Genomic DNA, 13,531 nt, shown 5'->3' with positions numbered 1-13,531 from the left:
CGCCCTCGGCGCAGGCCCCTACCCCGCGGGTTAACGGTGCCGCCGCTCCTCACCGGGCCGGGCGGTGGCAGCCAAAGCCCCGGGGCCGCGACCGCCTGGCCAAGTAACACCCAGTCCGCGCACGCGCCGCTGCTTCCCCCGCGCGCAGGGTCCGCCGGGAGCAGCGGCTCCTGCGCAGGCGCACAGAGAGACACAGAGACGGGCGGCAGGAAGCGCTGCGTTTATTCACGGCCCGCGCCGCCCCGGGCTTCACACAGAGGTGCCTTCGGCAGGCTGGTCGGGCTGCGCCTCCTTCTTGTTGTCCTCCGGTTTCATGGCAGGGAAGAGAAGCACCTCCTGCGAAAAGTGACACCGTCAGCGGGCGCCAGGGCCGCCCCCTCCCCGGTTTGGGCAGCAAGACCAGCGGGCCACTCCCGCCAGAGGGGCGCTCGGCCTGGCTGCCGCCGCACTCTGCGGCGCGGAGGCAGCGCTCGTCACGCAGAGCACTGCGAGGGCTGGGGCGCGCGAGCACGCCCTGCACCGCGGCTGCGGGCTCCGTTAGGCAAGTGCCACAAGGGAGAGCCCTTCTGAGGTGTAATTCTTTATCATAAAGAATCTCAAGTAGCTACACTGTCTGTCACTTGTTTTGTTAGAAAGATGGCTGCTTAGCAGAACGTCGTTCCCTGTTCTCTGGCAAAGCTAGCAGGAGGCACTGCCATTTCTAACGTTTACCTTGATGTTGTTGGAGTCTGTCAGAAACATGGTGAAGCGATCAATTCCCATGCCCCAGCCAGCTGTAGGAGGAAGGCCATACTCCAGTGCAGTGCAGAAGTTTTCATCAATAAACATGGCTTCGTCATCACCTGCAGCTTTTGCCTAAATGAGAAAATTAATAGTAAAAGGTAAAGCTGTACAGAGCTAGACAGTGCCACTTCTGCTAACACCTACCAAAAAGAGGGAATACTGGTATGTGTAGCAGCCATGTATCTGGTAAAGCCAAAGCCCTATACTGTTACAGTAACAGACGAAGGAATCTCAGCACCTGGAGAACTGCAGAGGTCACTTACACAGGTGCTTCCTCAATTCCTTTCTAATGTGTTAAGCTTCCTTTCCAGTCAAAGGCACAGGCCCTTCACGTCAGTAAAAGCTATCTCCATGGCCATACGACAGCAGACGACAGTGGAATAAACTGCTTTCAAAGGCTTCTCAGGTTCTTTATTGCTTGCAAACCCCTCCTTTAATGTTTGCAGAAACAACTAAGCACAATTCTTTGAATCATCAATAGTTGTTCCATTAAACAAACTTTAAGGATTGCTTTTTTCCCCTCAAGTAGAAAGATTAAAAAAACCTACACTGAGATGGTAACTAATGCATCTGACCCCAACAGCCTCCAAGTGCCAAAAGTCGTCATAATAAAAACACAGACTAGCCAACCTTCTCAAATTTAGGAAATGCCAAGTGTAAATGTTGAAACAACAACCAACATTTTTGCTCATGGTTTCAAGGAAGACTTTGCAAACTTTTCTGCCTGAGCCTGAAATCTGAACTACCGTCTTTCATCTCAATCTCTGCCTTAACATTAAATTTTCAGGCAAATTTTCATTCAATGCATATAATCGTATGTCTGTGAAGTCTGTCTACAACCATGAGAAACAATTGCAGCAGCAAACATCTATACAACAGACCAAAGGCAAAAGAAATCTGTAATGTTATTCATTCTGACTCAACACTTGGAAATTTAGCATCAAGTGGGTTAGTTAACATAAGTCTATTTTCCTGATTTTGACAATTGTTTAATCCTGTCAGGCACTGTGAAGCCATTAGAAAGAACAGGAAGAACAGGAACTCTGTTTCTGCAGACTGCATCATCTGACCTCAATGATGTGTGGGCACACATGCATTCATGGATGTGTACACCTAATTAATAACAAAATCAGTTTCAGTCACTCCTTTCTGAGGCTTATCTGGAAAAACCTAGTACTGTAAATTTGCAGGCCTATTCTGTGAGCCAATTTAAAATAGTAGTAACTCAGTTCACGAAATTAGGCTATTTCTTACACACTACTCAAATTCTTACTGGACATGAAAATTTATTTAAAATTCTAGAAGTATAATGTTGTATGACTACATAAATGCTTAACTGGGGAAAAATAACTTTCAACCTGAGCAAGGCTGAGAAAATGCTTTGCACATTTTCCTTTTTTTTCAGATTAGTACTTCAGGTAGAATAAAAGGGAAGATGTACCGAAACAAAGTCACACTACTAAAAAACTAATCAACAGCAATGTTTGGACTTGTTTACCTTTGAGAGCAAGGTTCCTTTAAAAGGAATTAAGTTTTAATTACAGGCTTTCACTTGAGGGAGAAACACTTGCTCAATAGTTAACAACCCTTTTCAGCAGCAGGGACTAACAGATTTGGAATATAGACATAGGGAATACTCTTTCCTTGCATGCCTGTATCATTGATTCACTATCAGCAAGACATCATACCTTCACCTGATCCTCAAAAAGCTGCCGCTGCCGGAAAGGATCATTAAGTTCTGTGTACGCATTGCACACTTCCTTCTTCATTACAAAGAGTTCGAAGCGTTCTGTTAGTCCTCGATGAGAGCGATGCCTGTGCAAAGACGACAAAACAACCATACCTTAAAATAAACATCTTTACAGAAGCAAAAAGCACATACATTGCTTCAGGGGGATTGCCCACACTTAACAGTAACAGCTGTTCAAAACCAAACTACTAAGCCTCAGCAAACCTCTTCCCTGGATGATGGGTTTCACAGGTCAGGAACCAATGTCTATCTTGGTTGGTGTCAGAATTCACAAACTAGTATACAATCTCAAAATCTCGGTTTTCACATGTATGACTTTTTTTTCCTTTCCTTTTTTTTTTTTTTCTTTTTAATAAAGTAGGAGTAGAGGGTTTAGGAGAGTTACACACTAACTGTGTCTCATATTCTTACCATTTTGCTAGAGGACTCATGATCTGTGGGTGATCACAGATGAATGTAGGGTTGATACAAGTGACTTCCAGGAATTCACCAACTAACTGTGAAAACAAAGCAAAACAATTATGTAGAGTACAGTATCACTTTCCTAATAGTGCCTTCCCCAAACATCCTAATTCCCTGTCTTCACTACTGAAGAAGGTACCATAGAACTAAAAAGCTTCCCAGCTAAAAATTCTTGATCATGGCAATGTCTTCATTAAGAAAGAGTCTGTGTCCTACTTGGATAAGAAAAACGACACAACAAAAACTACATAAAAACCAACAACGTAATTCAATTTGGACATTACAACAAACAAATAGCAGAAAACCAGCTATCAGGCAGTATTTTGGGTACAAAGAAAAAGACTTCATGCAGTTGATAGAAGAACTATATGGTAAGCCTACCAGTTTGGTAAGGTACATATAAATGGACAGATCTCACAGACAAAACTGACATAAGATAAAGCAAAGACCAGTTATCCAACTAAAATCCTCTAGTGCTTACATTAAGAAGGCATGAGTAAACTACATTTTGGTGTAGACAACACAAAAAAAGATTTTGACACAGCAAGTTTTCTCACTGTGATACAGAAATAGCTGAAGTGCATTTCAGTGTGTTTTCCCAGTGGAGCTGAACTTTTGCTCTGAAGAGACTTCTGTTGATACAGATAGGTCCTCAAAAGACATTAGGATTATAAAAACCACCACCTTTACTTACTCTGTCAAGAAGCCTGGCTGTTGTCCTGGGAGGTGGACACTCAACATTTCTCTCTACACAAAGGTCATCAAAGAACCTGCGCGTTTCTGAAATTGTTGTACAAATTTCAGACAAAAATTAGAAAAACCACCCAGGCAACCACGTTTTTCTTTTTCTGCATCCTTCCACATATCTTAGAGTGATTTTTAAGATCTTAATGGGATACATCATGGAAAACATAAGCTTAAATGTCAATCTACAAAAGTAGTGTTTATTTTTAATCAGTTAACACTAAAATACAAGTTATTTTATATTTCAGAAACTTGACAACGGTTAAGCACAACCCCACTCAACTGTTGGACAGTATTATTTGGGGGGAAAAAAAAAAATTGTGAGAGGGGAGAAATCACTAAAAAGCATATGAACTTGTTTCCCTTATGGCTCTGGATTCCAGGAATAAAATAGCACATATGCACATCTTGAAGACAGCCCAAAATAATCATACGCCTAACTTAGGATCACAGGCATGGAGATTCAACTGCACAAAAGACAGAAGAAATAAAAAGCTGGGTCTCTTCAACAGATCAAGAACTCCCCACATCATGCCTCTTGAGTACACAACATCACATATACTCAACAAAGAAGAGGCAAGAGAGTCAGATCTTGCCAAAGACTGCGAGGCATGAAGGCTTCTTTCTGGACTCATAGGTAACAGACAAAACCAGAGAAAAGCAGTCCCATCAGTTAGCACCACCTCAAAAAAGCAGCTGACAGACTGCAGGCTGAGAACTTGTGACCTTTTGCCCTCTTTCTATTAAGGAAGAATTACAGGACATTCATACTCAGCATCTAACCTGCCGTTTCAAAACACTCAGCTGATGGAAATTTCACTCCTAGGACCTTTTCCAGATCATACACCATGCTAATTCGCCGGAAGGGAGGGGTAAAATCTATCTCATAGGCCTGTCCATCTTGACCATCTGGATGGTAAGTGATCTTGTAACTTCCAGTAACATGTTTCACCATCCCTACAAAAGAAACCTGAAGTTTAGAAAAAGAGTATGACACACAATATGCAATTCTTCAGAGATTCTTACTCTTTGTTTAATTAATATTGCATATGTCACCTGAAAGCAACTTCTCCGTAATTTCCATCAAGTCATGGTAGTCTGCATAAGCCATATAGAATTCACAAGTTGTGAACTCAGGGTTGTGAGTCAAATCAATTCCTTCATTCCGGAACTGACGCCCGATTTCATACACTCTGTCCATGCCTCCAACCACCAACATCTAAATAAAAGGAAATTCTAGTAAACATACTAACTTTTGATTTCAAAAGAACTAAAGAGAGCTCAAACACACACAACTGCAATGCGACCTTAAAATTCTCATTCAAGATACATTTTGTTTCCTCCAATCCAATGAGTCTACCTTTCTTCAAGAATAATCCTCATTTCAGCTACATTTACTTTTTTTAGAATAAGATCACAACAGTCTGGAGAATATAAGCGTAGCCATGACGGGCTTGTATTTTACCTTATGGTAAAGCTCTGGAGCAATTCTCATATATAAATTCATATCCAGTTCGTTGTGGTATGTGATAAAAGGTTTTGCCACAGCTCCACCTGGAATTATATTCATCATAGGAGTTTCAATCTGTAAAATAACAACAACAAATTTTAACAGTGGCATAAATATTTCCAGGGTCATACCTCAGTGCCCTGCTTTCATTTAATCTGTTTCCAAAGCAGAACTCTACAGATCAAGCAAACAAAACAAGCCACAGCCAACTTTCATGAAAAAAACTCTGTATTTCATTTATTGTTTGACATTCCAGTATATAAGCACAATTCCGAACTTAAAAGAACTTCTCCCATGCAGTCAGTAAAGACAAATTACTTAACTATTTGTTGCTATCCAGCATCATTCATATTTACTGTAAACATGAGCCTGCTGGGTTATCAGGCTTATGTTATCAAAGCCAGGAACTGGGCTGTGGCATTATCACAAAATCATCTCTCTACATTGCAGAAAATGAAGTTTCTGCAAAGAAATGAAATACCACGGATAGTGCAAATTTTGCAAAACCTAAACAATTTTAATAATATCGCTTTTGGGGAAAAAATGTTTAAATTTGGAGCATTCAAAAATATTTGGTGATGAGAATGGCTGGGAATATATGGACACATGGAAACATTCACTTCAGAGAAAAATCTGTTACTGATGTTGGGTTGATGGTTGGACTTCATGATCTTAAAGGTCTTTTCTAACCTTAATGATTCTGTGATCTTCTGTATGTATTGGGAATCCTAGAGTCCAACTGAATTAATTTCTGAAGAGATATACAATTTCAGGGAGAAAAAAGAATTAAATCATCCCACTGTGGGCTTCCATGAACTGATTTAGTTCAAATGATTACAAATTTTCTTTTGCAGGAGCTGCATTTTCTTAGACATTTAGAAGGTGACCACTTACGCTTCAAGCAATATACACTACTGACTACATGAGAGACTTCAGTTCAACGTCTCTTGACATTGAAAAGAGAAAGTAGCTACAAATGGCAGAAAAATGGAGTAGCAGAATGTTTTACAACTTAAAACTTGGCCCCCTGCACAGACAGCTGGTGGAAGTGGCCAAAAAATTTTCTGATTGATTCTGTGGGATATGCCATGTTTAAAATTGCTGTGTTTACAAACCAGCTTGGCTTTCATGTTAACACAAAGAACTTCAGTATGCCTGTCCATATCCTCACATCTTAGCATCAAGAATTAATACCCTGTTACTGACCCAGAAGCATGAAAACAGGTATTTTCACAACAGAATTTCACAACAAAACTATTTATAGCCATACAGAAGGGGAACACTTCTACAAAACAGAATGAGACTCAGGGCTGCTGTGAAAGAACAAAGGTCAGGGCAAAAAAAAGAGAAGTCTATGTGTGGTAAAAAGAGAACAAGGATGCAGACAGAACTTAAAAAAAGACAACAAATTTTGTAGGCTATGAATTAATATAGCTCCCTAAACAAGTATTTAATGGGATTCTCCGAACGGACCTACACTATAAAACAAGCTGAGCTGCAGAAAAACGAAAGGAGTCAGCATCCCAGACAGTACTGGAATCAGAAATAGGTTAATTGATGTCAATTGAACTAGCAAGTCCTGCCAATCAGCTGAAGAACATGACACAATACTGTATTGGGTTTGCGTGGCAAGGTTTTGGTAGCGGGGAATCTGCAGGGATGGCTTCTGTGAGGAGCTGCTAGAAGCTTCCCCTGTGTCTGACAGAGCAAATGCCAGCCGGCTCCAAGACGGACCCACCGCTGGCCAAGGCAGAGACCATCAGTGATGGTAGTAGCAGCCAGAAGGAGGAGTGAGAATATGTGAAACAGCTCTGCAGACCCCCAGGTCAGTGCAGGAGGCGCTCCAGGCACCGGAGCAGAGGTTCCCCGGCAACCCCTAGGGAAGCCCATGGTGAGGCCGGCTGTGCTCCTGCGGCCATGGAGCTCCACGCTGGAGCAGATCTCCACCTGCAGCAATGGAGGACCCCACACTGGAGCAGAGGGATGCCTGAAGGAGGCTGTGACCCCATGGGCAGCCCATGCTGGAGCAGGCTCCTGGCAGGACCTGTGGCCCCATGGAGAAAGGAGCCCAGGCTGGAGCAGGTTTGCTGGCAGGACTTGTGACCCTGCTGGGTCCTACAGTGGAGCAGTCTGTTCCTGAAGGACAACACCCCATGGAGGGACCCCAGCTGGAGGAGTTTGTGAAGAACTGCAGCCTGTGGGAAGAGTTCACACTGGCAAAATTCGTGGAGGATCGTCTCCTGTGGGAGGGGCCCCACACTGGAGCAGGACAGAGTGTGAGGAGTCCTCTCCCTGAGGAGGAAGGAGCAGCAGAGGCAATGTGTGATGAACTGACCACAACACCCATTCCCCATACCCCTGCACTGCTCAGGGGGAGGAGGAAGAAAATCGGGAGTGAAGTTGAGCCCAGGAAGAAGGGAGGGATGGGGGGGAAGGTGTTTCAAGATTTGGTTTCAGTTCTCATTATCTCTAGTCTGATTGGATTGGCAATAAATTAATTCCCCAGGTTGAGTCTGTTTTGCTCATGATGATACTTGTTGAATGATCTCTCCCTGTCCTTATCCTGGCTCACAAGCTTCTCGTTATACTTTCTCTCCCCTGTCCAGCTGAGGAGGAGAGTGACAGAGCAGCTTTGGTGGGCACCTGGCATCTAGCCAGGGTCAACCCGCCAAAAATACCCATGACAGTTTGGCTCATTTTTCTCAAAATTAACTAGTATCTATCTCTTCATGGCATGACACTACACTGTGCCATATGGAGTACTGGTATGATTGAGCACTGCCCAATTCATGTACCTCCAGTATAGCATGCCATTCCCTGACCTCTCTGCCTTTTATTTTATTCCCAACATTCTCGCCAAGCCAAAAATTCATATAAATTCAGAAGGTCTTTTACAGTCCTTTTGATTAAGTTATCAGAACAGTAATCTGTAAGTACTACATTAAGAATGATTTGGAAAAAAACAAAAACACAAAGACAGACATTAAAGTCATTAGACATATGACAGAGATGACACAGCACAGGTTCAGATTCCCACTGCTCTCAAAAAGCTTCCGTTGGCATCTTTTGCAGATTCAGTTGATAAACACTTGTAAATAAACTACCTTAAGTTCCAATCTTTTTGCTAACTATAAAGTACAACCAAGAATCTGGATGCAACAGACAGCAGAGCTAGTATTATTTTCTCATATGGTACTCCACAAAAGATCTTAAGATAAAACCAATTTTACTTACAGAAAGTAAGACCTGCATTTACCTCCAGAGGCAAAACACCATTTCAAATATGTTATTTCCACCTTAATTTACTGAAATAAGGAGACAGCACAGCAGTAGTTTGAAGTACTACCTTGAGAAAAGTTTCCCCGAGTCACAACCTCACCAACTGAGGAACAGTCTTAACTTTAAAAGCAGAGGAAAGGAATGGCTCCCATTACATCAAGCTGACAAAACATACCATGCTGAGGTAATTATTCTCACTTCTGCAAATATTTTGCATATGAGCCTGAACCTAAAGCATCCCTGAAGCTAAGAAACTCTAAACACATCCGATATGCAGAGAGAAAGAAAGACTGAAGCCTTACCTCAAGGAAGCCCAACTCATCTAGAAAGCTCCGAATGTATGTAATGATCTTTGCACGGGTTATAAATTTCTGCCTCACATAATCATTAAGAATTAAATCCAAGTATCTCTGACGATACCTAGTCTCCTGAAAAGAACAAATATCTTTAGAACAAGCTAGACAAAATGCTACCAAAGGAAAAAACACCAAAACAAAACTCTTATTCCTTTGTTGACTGATACCATCAGCAGATATAAGAGAACATCCATTCAGAGCTATCTGTCAAACTGCCTCCAATAGTGACAGGTATGACAAGTACCTTATCTTTGAGGCCAAAGTGAAGATGAGGCAACATGTGCAGACATGGTGACAACAGAGTTATTTCATACGGAATAATACTCAGTTCCCCTTTCTTTGTTTTCCCAGGATTCCCCTCTACACCAATAATGTCCCCACGACGCAGCTTGTTGTTAATACGGAAATACTCTTCCTCGGATTTGTAGAGCCTGTAATTACAAAACCAGTGTAAGCAGTTTTGTTTAAAATTCAACATTCCAAACTGTCCTGCAAGTCTCTCCCCAGACCAAATGCTTTAAAAAAAGGATTCTTCTAGCAGGAAAGCCAACCACAACATCCTAAGCAAAACACTACCTGGCTACCTAAGCCAACCCATAGGTGAATAGCCTAAGATGATAGAATAGAATGCCCAAATACAGACCTCTAGGCCCCATAACACAGTTAGGTTTAGAATGCTACTAGGAATACCTCTACTTACTTGGAATTTGCCATGACCTGCAACTTGACCCCTTCACCACGAAGATCATAGAAAATCAGCTTCCCTCCAGAGGCACGCTTTGCATGGATTCGACCTAAATGTCAAAGTACGCAGGACATCAGGAATAGAGCCCCTAGCAGAAAGGATACAGGGGCAAAAGCCCCTATCACTTTGACAAAGGATCATCAGCTCTAAACTGATCACTAACCGTGAAAGAGAAGCAGTTAAGTCTCAAAATTAATACCAATGCACAAAAGACCATATGAACTTTGGGTCCTGGAGCCCAATATCACAAGCTGGTCTTGTAGTTCTAAGGGATGTTGCAGGGGCCCACTCAGTCTGAAAGGACATTTCCTGAATAGTCTAACACAGCTACAGACTTTGTAATGAAGCATCAGCAAAATTTGAAAAAGACACCACCCCATCACTAAAGGCAGCTAAGACTTGGCTTCGCAAAGCAACAGACCATCTTCCTGTATCCCAGATAAGCCTTTACCTGCCACTCTCACTGTAATGTCTGTCAGGTGATCTCCTGGCTGCAGGTGACTGTACTTCTCTATGAAATCTGAGAGAGATAAGTCTACATGGAACTTGTGGGGATAGGGATCTTCATTAGTGCCCTTCAGCTGCTGGACTGCATGGCTACGGATCTTGTAGTATTGCTGTCACCAGAAACAAACAAAACCAAATGATTTTGTTAGAAACTGAAAATATTTTACAGGTTGTAAATTAAAACACAGCTGCCCTTATGTAGGAATACGCAGGTCTCTCCCTTTTTAATCATTTAGTTCCCCCTGAATAAAAGGTCAAATGTAAATCAATAACAATTATTATCAGAACAGTAATAAGCATGAGGCCAGATGCTCACATTTGGATCCAAGCTTTCCTCATCAGCACCAATGTTATTCTCCGAGTCAGGTGTCAAGGAAGCCTTATTTGAATGCTTTTCAGTTTGCTCTTTCTGCTTTGTCTCTTTTTCAGCTATTTTCCTCTCAGCCTTTAAACGTCTCTTCAGCTCACTGCAAAAGAGAAGGAAACCAGATGCAGCAGTTACTCTGATACTTCTACAGGGAGTCAGTTGGCAGCATTCTGCCAAAAGCTTACTGTACAAATAACCTCGTCATTTCTTTTACTATCCTTAAGCATACTGAAGCATTTTCTTCTTTGAACTCTACTAGTTCACCATCTGCAATATACAAATACTCTGCAAAAGTTAAAGTTGAATTAAACACCACATCAACAGATCTTGAGGATGCGTACCTATGTGCCCAAGGCCCTTCTCCAGGCCGTTTCATGCATTAAGAGCCTAGCAAGCCGACGTAGCATATAAGTGAAATAAAGCAAAGTCTCCACTGAAAAAAAAGTCAGGCGTTACTCGGGGCTCCCAAAGCCGCATTCCCGGCGCGGCGCGGCCCGGGCCCCGCGGCCCACAGGCGCCGCGGCTTTTCCCGCGGCTCCCGACCCCGCCGGCCGGGACTTCATGATGAAAGAGGCGGGCCCAGCCAGATCGCAAAGCACCGACCTGCTTTGGTCATGAAGTGCCTGGCGCCACCGGAGCGCGGGCGCAGCCCTCCAGGCCCAGCCGCGGAGCCGCGCAGCGGCGGGGCTCAGCATGGCGCGCTCCGACGGATCACCTGGCGGCGACACACACCGGATCAACCGGACATTCGATTCGCCTCGCCTCGCCTCCCCAGCCCGGCGCAGCTCCACCTGCCCGCCCGCCCACCCTCACTTTTTGCTGAGGCGCGACTCGGTCTCTGCCGCCTCGCACGCGCGCTCCGCTGTAGACGCCATCTTCCCGGCTCCAGCGGGCCCTTCCGGCGCTCCCGCGCCTGCGCGCGCAGCGCGGCGATGGCGGAGCGTGGGGGCGCGGCGGTGGCGCGCTCGCGGTCGCTGTTTTTGTGGGACGACGGGAGCCCGATGCGGTTCTACGTGCGGCCCGGACTGGCCAAGCTGCGCTTGGCGCCCCTGGTGCTCGCGGGCGGCGGGCGGCTGTGCCGCGTGCAGGAGCCAGGAGCCGTGCTCCTGGCGCAGCCCGGCGAGGCGGCGCCCGGCGGGGCCGTCTCCACCGAGTACGTGACGGAGTGCGTGGAGCGCAACCAGCGGCTGCCGTTGGAGCCCTTCCGGCTGCCCGCCGCGCCGCCCGCACCACCCGCCGCCTCGCCGCGCGGTCGCCTCGCCTTCACGGAGGCGGAGGACGCCGCGTTGCTGCGGGCAGTGCGCGGGCGGGGCGAGGCGCGGGCGAGCGGCCGGGCGCTCTGGAAGGAGCTGGAGCGAGCCGGCCTGACGCGGCACAGCTGGCAGGCGATGCGCGACCGCTACCTGCGGCACCTGCGCCCGCTGCTCGGGGGTGAGCTGGGGGCAGCCGGCGGGGCTTGGCGGCGCGGGGCAGAGCGGCGGGGGGGCGCGGCCGGGGTGAGGGGGGGCTGATGGGCGAGGGCGACCGTGGCCCTGGTGCGGCCCGGCAGTCGATGCCCGCGTGTTCCCGCAGAGCGTCAGCAGACGGAGGAGACCGCACAAAGCACGGGTCTTTTCGAGGCAGCTAATCGGGAGTTTGAAAGCACGGAGGTAAGCGGCCAGGGCCAGCAAGGGAGTCGCGTTGCTGCTGCAGCTGCCTCGGCACGCCGCAGCGCCGCTGGGAGCGAGCTGCTCCGAGTAGGCCTTCCTGGCTGTCACAGAACGGGACAGTAACAACTCACAATTAACTACTTAAATGGCTTTGCGCAGTGACATCCCTTCTGCTACGGCTAAGTGGGAGCTTTACGTGAGCTGTGAACTGCATGGCTCGTGATGAATGGTTCCTCGGTGTAGCATATTTTTTCTTTGTTTGATTCCCTGCCCAGGTTAATTTGAGGAAATTAATGTGACAGTGTTCTCGCATTAAAAGCTGTATTGGCAAATGGAAGTCATCCTTTCACCTCAGCCATAAAACGTTCCTGCAGTTGCATTAACATTTACTTTTGCCTTTTATAGTTTGTTCGAATTCTCCCTTATATTTCAAGCTATTTTGTGATCTTGTATATCCTTGTTAACATGTATGGCTTCTCTTCAGTCACTGAATTTTACTATGCCTAGTAATTTCTGAGTATATAATTTTTCATATACTGTAGAGTCACAGTGTAAGGTGGTTGGGTAGAGGTGATAGAAGCAGCTTGCCAGAAAATACCACGTCTAATTGATGACTGCACTTCTCTTTCTTACTTTTAGTCAGGAAGTGACACTTCAGACATTTCAGAAGAACTTTCTACACAAGGTGGAGAGGGAAAGTCCCCAGGAGAAACAGCATCTGGTTTGAAAACTGGACCGGAGGACTCTGGTCTCCCTGACACGCAATTACAAAGGGAAGAAAGACCAACAAGCACTTGCTCTTCTTCCAATGAGGTGGGAGAAGTAGTAAAAACTATGCAGCACTTCATGGAGAAGTTTGGCATGGACCTGTTCACTGTTATGCAGGCCTTTCTGAAAAACACTGGTGAAGTGGAGACTACTTTATACTTTCTGCAGACGGGGCAGCGCCTGGATGGGTACCCTGTATGGAGCAGAGAGGATGATTTGGAATTGCAAAAAGATGATGAACGTGTCAGAAATAAATTGATAGCAAAATTTGGAGCTGAAAATGTAGCAAAGCGGATAGCATTTAGGAGAAGTTAGATAGCAAAGCAGAGGGGAATGACTGATCTAGGACTGTGGCAGGAACTTAAAAAAAAGTCATTTCAGAAATGCAAATGTGATGGAAAATTTGGTGCAACATTCTGAAGTTTCAGAAATGCTTTAAAATATTTTTTTTAATAAAAGGCTTGGTTTGTATTCGATTTTTATTTGTAATACTGAGTACACTAAACATTGAAAAGTATAAAATTGTGAAGAGAATGGTTCTATACAGTATCATTTTCACTGAAAATTTGCTTTAAAGTGTGTGTCTAGTATATAAACCAGCTGACAGTCCT

The 13,531-nt window shown here is 45.0% G+C and overlaps 2 protein-coding genes across 3 annotated transcripts; one reads left to right on the top strand and one right to left on the bottom strand.

Annotated features, from left to right (window-relative positions):
- Nucleotides 1-249: 249 nt before the first annotated feature.
- On the bottom strand, nucleotides 250-11,378 carry KARS1 (lysyl-tRNA synthetase 1; the record flags this gene model as incomplete). Of its 2 annotated transcripts, none has more annotated exons than XM_082005539.1 (14): nucleotides 250-336; nucleotides 712-855; nucleotides 2,472-2,598; nucleotides 2,945-3,030; nucleotides 3,690-3,775; nucleotides 4,523-4,696; nucleotides 4,796-4,958; nucleotides 5,205-5,324; nucleotides 8,831-8,956; nucleotides 9,129-9,315; nucleotides 9,585-9,678; nucleotides 10,081-10,246; nucleotides 10,453-10,603; nucleotides 11,317-11,378. In XM_082005539.1, the coding sequence occupies 14 exons, from the start codon at nucleotides 11,376-11,378 to the stop codon at nucleotides 250-252; spliced, it is 1,773 nt and encodes a 590-aa protein (XP_081861665.1). The 2 variants fall into 2 exon arrangements, with proteins under 2 accessions (XP_081861665.1, XP_081861664.1); XM_082005538.1 differs by lacking the exon at nucleotides 11,317-11,378 and adding an exon at nucleotides 11,107-11,198.
- A 57-nt stretch (nucleotides 11,379-11,435) lies between these two features.
- On the top strand, nucleotides 11,436-13,531 carry TERF2IP (TERF2 interacting protein; the record flags this gene model as incomplete). The annotated part of the gene is made up of 3 exons (XM_082005941.1): nucleotides 11,436-11,934; nucleotides 12,076-12,152; nucleotides 12,792-13,531. The coding sequence occupies 3 exons, from the start codon at nucleotides 11,436-11,438 to the stop codon at nucleotides 13,233-13,235; spliced, it is 1,020 nt and encodes a 339-aa protein (XP_081862067.1). The 3' UTR covers nucleotides 13,236-13,531.

Source organism: Phaethon aethereus (genome assembly GCF_964289735.1).
Source record: "Phaethon aethereus genome assembly, chromosome: 13".
Classification (NCBI taxonomy): Eukaryota; Metazoa; Chordata; class Aves; order Phaethontiformes; family Phaethontidae; genus Phaethon; species Phaethon aethereus.
Note: the sequence above shows the minus strand (reverse complement) of the source record. Positions and strands in the feature narration are given on the sequence as shown.